The sequence below is a fragment of the Mauremys reevesii genome, linkage group 4 (assembly GCF_016161935.1).
Source record: "Mauremys reevesii isolate NIE-2019 linkage group 4, ASM1616193v1, whole genome shotgun sequence".
Lineage (NCBI taxonomy): Eukaryota > Metazoa > Chordata > Testudines > Geoemydidae > Mauremys > Mauremys reevesii.
This window is the reverse complement of record NC_052626.1, coordinates 106,105,970-106,120,280: the sequence shown is the minus strand read 5'-3', so window position 1 is coordinate 106,120,280 and position 14,311 is coordinate 106,105,970. Positions and strand designations below refer to the sequence as shown.

Sequence of the window (14,311 nt, the reverse complement as noted above, 5' to 3'; positions counted from 1 at the left end):
CTGGGTCCATCAATTATGCCACATTACTAGCTACACCCAGTGTAGAACTTTGTGGTCATTTGCTAATGATGTAATCTGGAGTGTGTGTTACACTGCTAGTGACACATCTCCGATCACCTAGCAGGAACAGATGGAGTCACTCTGGAGTGTTTTTACTCCTTTTAATTTGGAAGGACTCAGATGGTAGTGATAGCAATTGTGAGCTCCAAGGGCCCTGTCGCACGAGGTGTTGACGGGTTCCATTTTGTTCTTATTTATGTCAATATAAGGTTACTAGGAGATTTTGTAAGGAGCCAAGTGCTATGATATCTTCAGTATACTAATGGAACCCAATTTTCTGTCCATCTGACAGAAACAGCCACATTTATTCTACCATGGACCTTGCCACATTTATCCATGATTTTGCCATCTTGAAACTAGGTTACTGTAATACATTCTACATGGAGCTACACCTTGAAAACATCTGGAAACTTCAGCATCTGTTTAAGTGAAGCCTCATACCAGAAGCACATAACATAGTGCCACTGGAACTGTACGAATTGGCTGTGGGTTTCCAGGTGGAGTTCAAGATGCTTGGTTTCCCCTTTTAACTCCTAAACTCTATGGCACCTAATTATCCAAGGGACCACCTCTTCCACAGTTGTGATCTGCAGAGACACCTAACTTCCGTGATATAAAGGTGGGGGGAACTGTTGGCAAGGTGCTCTCAACTAGCTAGAGACATAAAGGGTAACAAGAAAACATTCTACAAATACATCAGAAGTAAGAGGAAGACCAAGGACAGGGTCCCCTTCCTATTCAATGAGGAGGAAAAACAATAACAGAAAATGTGGAAATGGCAGAGGTGCTTAATGACTTCTTAGTTTCAGTTTTCACCAAGAAGGTTGGTGGTGATTGGACATCTAACATAGTGAATGCCAGTGAAAATGAGCTAGCATTAGAGGCTAAAATAGGGAAAGAAAAAGTTAAAAATTACTTTGACAAGTTAGATGTCTTCAAGTCACCAGGATCTGATGAAATGCATCCTAGAATACTCAAGGAGCTGACTGAGGAGATATCTGAGTCATTAGCGATTATCTTTGAAAAGTCTTGGAAGACTGGAGAGATTCCAGAAGACTGAGAAAGGGCAAATATAGTGCCAATATATAAAAAGGGAAATAAGGACAACCGAGGGAATTACAGACCAGTCAGCTAAACTTCTGAACCCAGAAAGATCACTGGAGATTTTTAAGAGCAGGTTAGACAAACACCTGTCAGGGATGCTCTAGATAATACTTAGTCCTGCCATGAGTGCAGGGGACTGGACTAGATGACCTCTTGAGGTCCCTTCCAGTCCTATGATTCTAACGCTGGAATTTGCTTTCCCCCTTAGTCTGCCAGAGCCCAGATTTGTCATACTTGTGGACACTCTCCAAAGGCCATCCTTTTCTTCCTTGACCATTTGAGGATAAGGGGAGATTGAAGGGTTTATTTGTATACTTGCTGGTGGTTTGATTAGTAGAGCGTGTGCAGCTTGTTGTATGGGATTTAAATATTGTTTTGATATTGTGAAATTTAATATTGTGTAAAATCACTCATTGCATGGATGGGCAACTGTTGAGGTTCTCTGCAATCAAAATAAATATATAAACAAAGTGTCTACTAATCTGTAACTTTCCCACCAAGTCCATGTCACTACTCACTTGTTTGAAGTTTACAAGGTTCAATTTTTTCATTGCTGCCACCATAGATTGCTTCTATGTGCCTGTACCACCGAACAACATGGAAATGCTGGTCCATAGGTGGCCTTGAAAACTGTCTGAATACTTCCACATCTGCATGTGAAAATGTGAACCCCTGGATATAACTACGAGTGCTGAGGTACTTGTCCAAAGCCTTCAGCCTGGCTTCCTCTTCACTAATGCTCAGAATGAAACTGTAGTTGGAAGCTGCAAAGACAGAGGCACAGGACATATGGTCAGAACTAAAGTAAAAAAGGCATATTGTGACCAAAAATATACCCAAAGCTAGTAGGGCAAATAATATCATTGAAACAACCAGATGTATACTAGAAATTGACAGCAAATTTGAGGGAAAATATTTTGTCAAATGTAATGAACAACCAGAAAAGGTTGTTATAAATGGTCTTTAAAAATATAAATAAATATATATATTATTAAGACTATTGTTTTTCCATGGTAAATTTCAGGGGGAAATCATGGCTCAGAGACAAAGGCACAGACCCAGGTCTTTTGCAGGAAAACAAAAATACAATTTATAACAGTTATAGAGGATCTTCCATGCCTAGTGGGCTTAATCAACACTTCACCCTCTTAGTCCACTAAAGCCCTCGTCCCACAAAGATTTACACATGAATGATTAACTTTATGCACCATGAGTAGTCATATTAATGACAATGGAGTTACTCACAACATATAAAGGTTGTACTTAAATCTATAAAAGTATACTTAAATCTCTGCAGGACTGGGGCTTAGATGTGAGGTCCTAATTTGATGCTCACTTTCCCCTACTTGCTCTGACTGACAAGCGTTTGCAGAATGTTAAATTACAGCTATCAGTGCTACTACCTGTATGTCCCCCGCATCAGTTTCTTTCCTCAAATGTGTATGTAATATGCATTAACAGGGCCGGCTACAGCTTTTTCTACCGCACCGCATCATTCTTCGGCGGCAATTCGGTGGCCAGTCCTTCCCTCCGGGAGGGACTAGCCGCTGAATTGCCGAAGAGCCGCCAAAGACCCAGACACGTCGCCCCTTTCCCTTGGCCGCCCCAAGCACCTGCTTCCTGTGCTGGTGCCTGGAGCCGGCCCTGTGCATTAAAATGAACAGGAGTTATAGTAATTGACAGAAGACATGGTAGACTACCCCACATGTACCCCCATTCTTTCCTATGACTTACTCAGCTCATCTTCCATCATGCAAATGTAAAACAGGCTTTGTTTTATATAGTTTATTTTACAAGCACTAAGTAACTCTTATACTTAAAAGAGCATAGCACATTTACAAAGGGAGAAGTTCTGTGGTTTGAGAGGGACACTCACAATAAGGTACCATATAGCAGAGGTTCTCAAACTATGGTGCATGGACCACCAGTGATCCACAAGCTCCATTCAGGTGGTCCACAGACAATTCCCTATAAATTGCATGCCTGAGTGGCCGCACACAAGAGAATGAAGGGCCACCCACCTAATTAGTGGAGCCGCGCAGGTGTGGCTCCTCTAATTAGGTGCCTGGACCCTGGAGAAGACCCATATGTAAAGTGAGGTGGTGGCCTTGGGGGAAATAGAGGGTAGGTGGGAGGGGGCAGTGGGGTGAGAAGAGGGAGTGGGTAGAATTTGGGATGTGCAGGGCTGCGGCAGCCACAGAAAGAAGCGACGTTCCCCAGCTCCAAGGCTGCAGCTGCCAGGGAGAGATGGCCCTCCTTCCCAGCCTCAGTTCTGTGGCTGCTATGGCAGTGGAGAGACCCCCCCAGCCCTCCTTCCCAGGCCCAGCTCAGGAGCTGCTGAGGTGGAGGAAAGAGGGCACATCCATCGCATTAGAAAGGGAAGACTACTGATATTAAAATACGAGTTGTGTGCTTTTATTTGTAGAACAAAAAAACATTTATCATTAAGTTATTTTTATATAGTGCTTTTATCCAAAGTGCTTTACAATAGTTAGCTAATGGTACAAACCACATTTGGAAAGATCATTAAGTGGTTCGCTGAGACCTTCAGCAATTTTCAAGTGGTCCATGGAAAAAAGAAAAAAGTTTGAGAACCACTGCTGTATAGAAAGCATTGCGATTTGCTCAGTGGCGTTTACAAAATCTGTGCTAGCACTCACATTAATACACAGCTTTAAATCTTTCCCTAACAATTTAGACTTTGTAGTGCTTTCCATGTTCAAAACACTGTACAAACATTAATGAACTGTCTCGTGAGGTACGTAAGGGAAAAGGAAAAATCAATATATACTCGGGATCATACAATGAGTTGGTCTCAGTGCCAGGATTAGAACACATGAGTTCCTGTCTCCAAATCCCATGTTCCAGGCCACTAAACCAATTTTTTACTTCTAAGACAGTATGGTAATCTTGTTCTACAAGGGAAGTTTCCATATAGCTTCTGTAGCACTAAGCTTATTGCCACAGCACAGCTTTTGAAGGGAAAAGCAATAGTTACAAGTGGGTGTAGGAACTCTGGAGGTGGGATTCTTCCAGATGTGTGCAAGTATTATCAGCTGAGACTGAGATTTTGTGTGTGGCCCATTCCCTATGGGGAATGAAATAATTGTTTCGCTTTAATGGAATATTTCATCTGCTCATTTGGTCCCTGCGAATGACCGGAAGCAATGCAGAACAGAGGCAGTTAGAATTATAAAACCAAGAGGAAAATATTAGTCAATTACACTTCTAAAACCATATCTAATACTGTATGTACTGTCTATTTACAACAAGCAACCTTTCGAGAAGACAGTAATATAAAGGGATGATGTATAAATGCTAGTGAGATAACAAGTGTATTTGACCCTTTAAAATATACACAGGATTTAATGCCAAATGTTTAAAGTTTAGTGTAATGAACAGAACCGGTGACAAAAAAAAAATCACAGTCACAACAGTTGCTTTGCATACTTCACTCTCTCTCTCTCAGAGTCAGCTCAATGCATTAAAAAAATTGCCCTCAAATTTAAGTCAATGCAGTATTATCCATGGTGGATAAGAAGTAAAAAGAAAAATGGATGTGTGTAGTTTTAAGTAGACAATATGTGCAATCTTATAAATGGGATTAAGATTGGCCAATAAACTAAATTTCTCTCTAAATGGTTCATGTTTATAAATATTGGAATATTTATTCTTATCTCTAGTAGATGCTTACAAAATGAAACATTCATTAATGTAAGATGGTAACTGGTCAATCTGTTTGAAATCTGAATCGCCAGATGAGCCCCATGATATATTTATTGTGTGTATGAAAGATCAGGAAAACAACATACATACATCTCAAAAAAACCTCGGAGGCAGCACTCTTTTTGACAAGTATTATTGCAGGTATGAACTTTAACTAATTTAAGGAGACTTGGTAAGTCTGAGTAATGATCTTTTTCCTCCACAAAGGTCTGGTTCTCTTATGCATTCTTTAGGGTGATTGGCACTTTAAAAATAGTATTTGTAAAAGTATAATTTGCTGTATTACTAACACCACTTCAGATTACTTGTTAAGTCACCCAATGGTAGCTCTCTCTTTTTAAATATATACTTTGAACATCAGTAGTTGAGACACAACATAACTTTTTACAAATTCTTATTTTTCTAACTATTAACATGTAGCAAATTTGAAATTTCCCCAATGTTAAAAAGTTTAGCACCACTTGCTTCATTGCAGAGACTAATAAAGCGCTACTTTTTGGTATGCTAATTAATATAGTTGTATGAACCCTCCATGTGATATAATTGTCAATGTGTTCTACTTTCCATATATGGAAAATTATGCCACCTAATGCTATATGACATTGTGACCTTGTATGGAATGTTGAAATAAGACACAAAGCCGATGACTAAGATATATTAGTTTCTACATACCATTTACATGAAAGATTAAAAACAACTACCTTGAAATCTTGTTAAGCAATCCATTAGTTAGATAGCTTTACTTAAATACCAGTGTCATCAGTTTCTCACTTTTGTAAGACAAGAATCCCACAAAGTGTATTTTCTCTTTCTCAGGCCTTTCTGCTGTCAAAAGCATTGTCAGCACAGCAGGGACGGAAAGGACATTAGAGAGGAAAAGAGTACCCACCCACAAATATATGGGGATCCCTTACTTCAGTGGAGTACCAGCTATTTTGGGCTCAGCACATTCAATGGAGTTCCTCTAACAATGTCAGTGATTTGTACAAGTCAAATAGACACAGTTTGAGAATCTCTGCTATAGAGAAGGTTGCTACAGAGAAGGTTGCTGTCTGCAAAGGCATGGGCAATAGGAAATGATTACAAATATTCACACAGATTCATAAAACTCTTATTTTATATACAATAAAAGACACTTTGCTGTATTACTAACACCACTTCAGATTACTTGTTCACCATTTCCGCTGCCTGTTTACATTTTGCATATTACTCATCTTGGTCACTGAAAGGATTACAGGAGTCTTGCAAAAATGCTGCTCATCAGAGGCAAGTCATTTCCCCCTCTTCCCTCCCATTATCCTCAGCCATATGGTAAAAGTGGACGAGTAGACTGTGTGTCTGGCTTACTACATTTTCATAACAATTTTGCAACTGCTGGATTAAAGAATGTACACAAATAGAATGGAGGGTATAGAAATTCATTCAGACAAACAGACGATATTTCAATGTAAATGATGTATATTGGGGGCATAAACTGTTTTCTGCCAATAGGGATTGTAAAATGGAAGGCTCAAAAAAGCAGGAGCTAACGTAAGTTTTATTTTTGTTTTTTAGTCAGTTTCACTTTCCAATTCTCATGAACTAATACAAAGGTTACCTCTACACTGCACACCACTTACAGCGGCCTGTAGGATATGTGCAGTTACATGCCACAGTGAAAAGCTGACCACGTACACACTGCAGTGTGTAGTTACATGCATCGATGAAAGGCTCTGGCAGAGAGGAGGCTGTGGAGAAAGTCTCCCGCAGCTCCCTCACTCCATGCACCTTTCCCTGTGGTAGGAAAAGTCCCTAGCAGCTTCCTGCAGCAGAAAGGGCTCCAGCAGTGGGGAGGTAGCGGAACACTACACCACTAAAAATAGGCCCATAGATAGAGAGGCACTGCTTGGGCTTTAGAGAGTCATGTAGGGATACAGCTGAGTACATACCCACAGGTCTCAGGCATGCCCATACTCCATTTGCCTAAGCAGTGCCTCACCATCTACACTGCTATTTATACCCGTGCTAGGTTGGCAAGTAGTGTATGTATTCTAGACACCACCAAAAGGCATGTGCAGCATAGACTTACCTGAAGTTACAGTACTTTGGTGGAACACTGGAGGAGAATACTTAAATTCAAAACAAAAATTCATGAAAAAATGTTTAATAATATTAGACTATGCAAATATATATTCTGAAGTAAACAAAACTTAAATTTTAAAGAACTCAACAGTGGACTTTTAAGCAATAAGTAATACTGGTAGACCTTATAATAAACTGAACCAAAAGTTTTCAAGAAAGCTCATGCCTTGATATTTCAATTCTTCTTTTTTAAGCTACTGAAAATAAATCAGAAAAAGAAGAGGCCTACTGGCAGCCACTTGGTACATATGAGAATATTATTCTTACTTGTAAAACAGAACTACTGGTAATATTTTTAAGTGTGCAGGGGCCATCACTTTGTTTTATGTTTGTACAGTGCCTTGCACAATGGGGCTGCACTACAATATACATAGTAAATAATAACTTAAAAGCACAAAACTCTGAATTGTTCTACTAAAATAAACCCTGCTTTTTAAAAAAAACTTGGTGTTTTCAGAAGGATACCAGATGCTCCCCAGATAGAACACCTTCAATTACTCCAAGAGAACCTGAGCTGTTGCTCCCATATTAATTAGCAATGTCCTGCATATCCATGCCCCATATTTAAGCTTAGGCAATCCTACTATGCAAGACTTTTTGGTAATGTTGGCTGAAAAAAAAATTCTTCTTACAAAACCAAACATTTTTATTTAAAACCTTCTCTTGGAGAGGAGGCTTCCTGAAACGTAAGGGGCACAAAAAGTACCACAATATAGCTCACATAGGGAGAGTGTAGGATATATTCTGTAGAACAGGTCTTATGTAAGGGGTCTGGAATGCAGACTGTCACTCCTTCGCTTTTAAACATAATCATGTGTGCCAAGTTTATGCCTCGAACCAAACCCCATATTGCACTGATTCTTATAACCTGTAGAACCCATCATTGGAAGAGTCTGTCCCATTGACATACAGTACTATGATTAATGAACAGGAAAGAAAGCAACTTTAGGAGACAAAGGAGAAGGGACAACATGGGAATGTAAGGATATTTAACTTATATGACAGGGTTTCCCAGCCACTTACATATCAGTAATGGTACTTCAGGCTTGTATTGCTGGTATCCCAAGTTTTGCCTTGTACAATAATAAGTCATCTCATTGTGCTACCACTAACCCAACACACTTGCCTCAGAAGCTTAGGATCCATATGACTTGTTACACAATAGCATCTTCTCTAACCTTCCAAGGTGCAATTTCAAAGGCACAAACAACAACAGCTAGGCACCTAGGTTAGTTAGGTAACTAAATGCCATTCGTGCCTTTGAAAGCTGTATCTTTAAATCCAGTATCTTTATATTTCTCAGTCCCAACAACTAACAAGCCTTTGTAACTCACTACTGCTGATTTATATGGCAGGAAGATACCCGAGTGACCTTCACAAGAGCTAAACTAGGTCTTAGAGATCCTGAAACAGCACACAATTCATACTACCCCTTCCTGACATATTAGAAAAAAAGTAAACATCTGATGTCACAAACCACGGCTAGAATACCTGCCACGGTCCCGGCCTTTGTAGGCTCACCCCAGTTTATAACAGGGCATTCCAGGTACTGCAGGAGCAAGGTGACATCCCAGCACAGCAACGTTTTGATTCGGGGCTAGGACAACACAGAGCTGCCACGGCACATTAGGGCAAAGTTACGCCTCGGGATGACCCAGAGCCGGGCACTGGTGGCACAACACGATGGCCCATCATGACACCCTGCTGCACCAGGAGGCTGTGACATCATGAGCCACGGTGACAGGAGGCGGCGCTGACATCATTACACCCGGCTACGGGTGCAATGACATCACGGCACGTTGCAGCAGCAGGGCACTATGACATCACTGTGCAGCCCCAGCACCGGGCGGCAAGGACGCCGGGACACACGGCTCTGGCAGGGCACCAGGCGCGAGGACGCGGTGACCCGTTGCCATGGCACGGCGGACCTGCCCGACGGGACACCGAGACACGACACCCCCACTGCCCTGCACCTGGAGCGACCTTAAAGGGGCCGCGCCCGCCCGAGCCCGGGACCCGGCACTTACTGGGCTCCCCGCCGGCTGCCGCCATCCTGCTCCCGCCTCCTACTTCGCTCCGCCGCGTCTAGCCGACTCCTCTCACAGGCTGATGCAAGACCACGTCCGGACGGAAAACCATCGCTCCGCCTCTCTACGCCACTTCCGGTGACCGCAGGGTAACCGGGCAACAGGGAGGAACGCGCCTCCGAAGCCGCCAGAGTCACGTGACGGAGGCGGCCCAGCCGGCGGTACTAGAGCTTAGTGCGCGTGCGCGAATGGGATTGACCTTTCCTGTCCTGGCTAGCTGCCACCCCCCCTTCCCGGGGCGGGGCTTGCGAGCTCCTTCCCTCCCTGGCCCAGCCCTGGGAGGCGGGGCTTGTGGGGCTCCTCCCCCTCCCTCTGCTTGGTCCCCGCAAACAGAGCTGGCAAGGGTTACTGTGCTCCCCCATCCCTGCAAGAGTTAAAGCATGAGAGCCTCCCCTGCTCTGTTTCCCCGCCCGACTGAGCTAATGGGGAGGGACCTGCACACACCCCAGTACAGGAGGCCATGCTCTCTGCAGGGTGAGCCGTGCTGCCACCCCTTGGCATGCTGAACACCATGAATCAGACCCAGGGCCCGTGCAAGGATGTTTCGCGCCCTAGGTGAAACTTCCACCTTGCGCCCCACCCTGCACCCCCACCCTGAGGCTCCCCCCTTGCGGCAGCTCCCCACCCTCAGGCAGTCCCCCAGCCCCAGCTCACCCCTGCTCCACGCACAAGCACGAGCACCCCGAGCACGCCATCACTGCTTCACTTCTCCCGCCTCCCAGGCTTGCGGCGCCTAAGCTGATTGGCGCTGCAAGCCTGAGAGGCGGGAGAAGTGAAGCAGCCACAGCGTGCTCGGGGAGGAGGCGGCGGGGCAGGGAGTTCCTCTGCCTGTCGCCCCACCCTTATTTGCTGCAGGTGGCCCTCCCCATGCTCCCCTGCCCCAGCTCCATCTTGCCTAAATGCCAGTGGCGACCAGGGCAGCCGAAGATCCGGCCGCTGCCAAAGAAAATGGCGCCCCCCCCAAATCCCAGTGCCCTAGGCAACCGCCTAGGTCGCCTAAATGGTTGCACCAGCCCTGGTCAGATCCCCTCCCTAGGGTGACCAGACAGCAAGTGTGAAAAACGGATGGGGTGGGAGGTAATGGGAGACTATATAAAGAAAAAGACCCAAAAATTGGAATTTTCCCTATACAATTGGGACATCTGGTCACCCTACCCCCCTCCTCAGCCCCCAAACCTTGATATTGGCATAAAATAATGAGTTGTAAATAATAAATCGTGGGTTCCCTATATTTGCCTTCTGGCTGCTGAGCCTTAAGGCACCCTCAGGTCACATGTGCAAGGCAGCTTCTCTCTGCAACCACGAAAGCTAGAAACGTGCATGTAGGGTGACCAGATCAGAGGGATGAAATATCGGGACGCGAGGGGGAGAGCAAAAAAAAAAAAAAAAAAGGCGGCGGGGAAAAAAAACCAACAAAAAAAACCCAACAGCAGTTTCACAGGGGCCGCACCACGGGATCGCACACAGCACCCCGGCAGCGCGCGCTGCCCTCCCCGCGGAGCCTCCTGCCCCCCAGCCCGCCCCAGGCACATGTGGCATGTCCCGCTGCCGGTGGGGAGCCCCGCACCTCTCCCACTCGGCTGTACTCCAGCGGCTCCTTCCTGGCAGTGACGGGGAAGTTTATGGGTTCAGGGTCCCTGACCGGCTCCTCGCCCCTGTCCGCCGGCCGCCCCACCTGGGACAAGTCTCACCCCCACAGCCCCCCTCTGCCGCATGTCTCCGGCGGCCCACGCCCCCCGGCCGCGCTGCCCCCGGACCTACCGCGCTGCCCCATGGGCTGCAGGGCTGGAGCACTGCAGCGCTCCCGGCCCCATCTGGCCATGGCCCGTGTGCCCAGGCTGCTGCACGGGAGCGTCTCCTCCCCAGGCCCCGCTCGGGATCCAATGGGGCCGTGAGGGGGCGAGGCTGGGGGCAGGGATTTGGGGAGGGATCTAATGGGGGAAGGAGAAGTCAGGTCGGGGGTGGGGGCGAAAGCCCTTCCGGGCTCCACCTGTGCGCCGGAGCGAAGGGCAAAATTGTTTGTTTGTCCGTTTGAACAAACGTTTGTTTGAACATCTGTCGGGACGCGGGACAAACAAGCAAATATCGGGACAGTCCTGATAAAAGCGGGACGTCTGGTCACCCTACGTGCATGTATTTTAAAACGGAAGATGGGAGTCTCTCTGAATCAGATGACTCCAGGAGCGGAGGTTTTAAGGAAAACACCAACTATCATAAGAGTTGGGATAAAAATCACACAAGAGTTGGCACCACAGAGAATTCTAGTTTCTATTAATTCAATTTACCCATGCCATCATGGTTGCTATAATAATGACACAGTTGCCGTAAGGAGCTTAAGATAAGAGCTGGTAGAGGCTGAATTGTAGAAGGCACTTGGCTGACTCTAGATAGTTTGTGCACAGAAGAGCACTGTTGTAGGCAGCCCTAGCACTGCAGGAATACTTCAATTCTGCAGATCCAAGCTGAAAGCCTGGGTTCATATTACATAGCTGCAAATTAATACAGCTCGAAGTCAAATGGATAGATGCACCATAATTAAAATACAGAGGAGTTAGATGCAGTGCAGCAGGTTTTGCTGCACTCTGAGGGATCGAGCCTGCCAGGGTCATTGCTAGCAAGATAGAGACTACTCTGTTCTAGAATGACAACTTCCCTGTCCTTCTGTGAAAAGTTTATTCAAATCCAGATTTGTATTTATCTACTCTCTTCTTCCAGCGCATCAAGAAAACGTGCACAAGGACTCTAGTTTAGTTTCAGCTTTATCTAAAAAGAGGGTATGATTCCTAGCCAACAGTAAAAAAAATTGCTTTCCCTACCCTACCTATACTTTTCTGCCTTGGTAATCAAAGTAAGGAGTAGGCCATTGTTTCAACAGTGCTGATGTTACTTAGTTTCAGCTCTAGCCAAAGCATCATGATAAGCAAGCTAGTGGAGGGAAGCATTTATAAACCTCTAAACCAGTGGTTCTCACCCTATTTACAATTGTGGGCCACATATGCAGCTCTGTGTGTGTTGTGCATCCACACAATATACACTACCTGTATGTCCCTGAGGATGTCCCATAGGCTGCAGCTGTATGTTGATTGGGCTGCAAGCCACCCACAGGCCAAGGACCACAGCTCTAACCAGAGTATCATATGTACTATGATGTGTACATATACCCAAGGGTTACATTTGTGGCAATTGCCTAGATAGCAAAGGAATCTATTTATTGGATGATGTTACTACATCATTTGTACTACTTTATACCAGTACAGTATGCAAGGACGCAGTGATTGAATTCAGATTTGTCTTGCTTTATTTACCCCTTAATAGTGTAACAATTCCTCAATATTATAGTACTTCAGCAAAGCGAAAGTTAATAAATGGACTGAAACCTGAAGTGCATTAAATTCTGGTCTATCTGGTAACATGCTTTCTCCCTGTGGGCTGAAAAAGGAATCCTAGAAGCATTAAGAAGCTTATGAAATCTTGCAGCATTAGTAAAATAATTTTGCACTGGCACAGATACATACATTGGTGCAGCTAAACCAGTGGCTAAAACACTAACGCAGACAGGCCTAAAAGAGGCCTTGGTAAAGAATTTGTTAATTTAATCAACAAAAAAAGTCATCACTGAAGGATGTGAGATATTACACACAATCCCAAAACCACAAAATAGTCACTAACCACTTCTTCAGTTCAGTCCAAGGACAGGAAAAAGTAGATGATTAATCTGGCTACCTCAAGATATTTAGCCCCAGAAAACAGAATTGCTCTACTACTACTAATTGCATTATTTTTAAAAGCACAGTTCCCAATTACTAAAAAAACATTCAAAATTAGAGATAGAATATTCATTCATAAATGACAGCACATTTAAAAGAGTGAAAATCTTTTAATAGCAAAATATATAAAGTACATATAGATTGGACAATAAAAATACAGCATTTAAATGTACTGTTAAAAAAAAGATTTATAGACTGTTGTATGTATTTATTGCTTTAACTGTTTATTGGTTAGCTGAGCCCATTCAAACAAAATGCACTTTGCAAATCCAAATTTCTACATCTAGGAACAAGGAATGCAGACAATATCTACAGAATGGGGAACGGTCTTCCTGGAAATCAGTTACTATGAAAAGGATTTAAGGGCCACAGTAAAGAAACAACTGAACATGATCTCCCTGTGTGATGCTGTGGCAAAGGGCCACTGTAATCTTTGGAAGCATAAACAGGATAGGGAGTAGAGTAGAGAGGTGATTTTACCTCTGTATACAGCGCCGGTGAGACTGCAAAATACTGCATGTAGTTCTCATGTGCACACTTTAAAAAGGATCTTGAAAAACTGGAAAAGTTACAGAAAAGAGCCACAAAAAATATTCAAGGGCTAGAGAAAATGCTTTACAGTGGAAGACTTGAGCTCTTTCTTATCAAGAAGATGAGATACTTGATTCCAGTATCCAAGTACCTTCAGGGGGAGAAATACCAAGTACTTTCTTATTTTGCCTTTCTCTACTAGATGAATCATGTCTAGAAGCTAAAGCTAGATAAATTCAAATTAGAAATAAGGCATAAATTCCTAACAGTGAGCGCAATTAGCCTTTGGAACAAATTATCAAGGGATATGGTGAATTCTTCATCTCCTGCTGTCTTCATTTCAAGACTGGATTGTTTTTTGAAGATACACTGTAGCCAAACACAAGTTAATGGGCTCAATACAAAGGTAACTGGGTGAAATTTAATTACCTGAGTTATACAGGAGATCAGACTAGATGGTCTAATGTTCACTTCTGGCCTAAAACTCTGTGAATCTCTTCACATTACAGTGTTCTCATAAGTACATTCTTCACTGCATATAAAAAAATAACTTAAGATTCTGTTTGGTCCTGTTTATCAGTGCAGATAAAATACCAATATGTTTCAAAACCTTCAACACCAACAAATATCACTCCATCCAGTTACTGTGAGGTTCCCCTTACACTTCTCATTTCCCAAGACATAACAGCGTTCAAAGTTTATTATATAATTTAACGTACACTTATATTCTTTCCTCAACTGAACATGAAAAGGGTACCCAACTTTATTTAATGTCTTACAGCTCAGGACACACTCTCAGTGAACAGCTACTTGAATCCTTGTCACGTTTAACTAATGACAAATAGAGCCTGCAAGAGACATTTGAGACTCACCTATTCTAGACAACATGAGTTGCAGTGAAGATATCTGAACTCA

The 14,311-nt window shown here is 43.7% G+C and overlaps 1 protein-coding gene across 6 annotated transcripts in view; it reads right to left on the bottom strand.

Moving 5' to 3' along the window:
* CARS1 (cysteinyl-tRNA synthetase 1) overlaps positions 1-9,196 on the bottom strand; it is a 48,222-nt gene extending 39,026 nt beyond the window's left edge. Inside the window, exons 1-2 of one of the 6 annotated variants that reach the window (XM_039533786.1) lie at positions 9,039-9,196; positions 1,683-1,928 (exon numbers count right to left, since the gene is read on the bottom strand). In XM_039533786.1, the coding sequence (XP_039389720.1) occupies positions 1,683-1,928; positions 9,039-9,063 (271 nt within the window). In that variant the 5' untranslated portion in view covers positions 9,064-9,196. Of the gene's footprint in view, positions 1-1,682; positions 1,929-6,958; positions 6,978-8,034; positions 8,469-8,488; positions 8,718-9,038 lie in introns of those variants that run through there. The other 5 variants (XM_039533787.1, XM_039533788.1, XM_039533785.1 and 2 more) reach the window with 5 other exon arrangements.
* Positions 9,197-14,311: the final 5,115 nt, after the last annotated feature.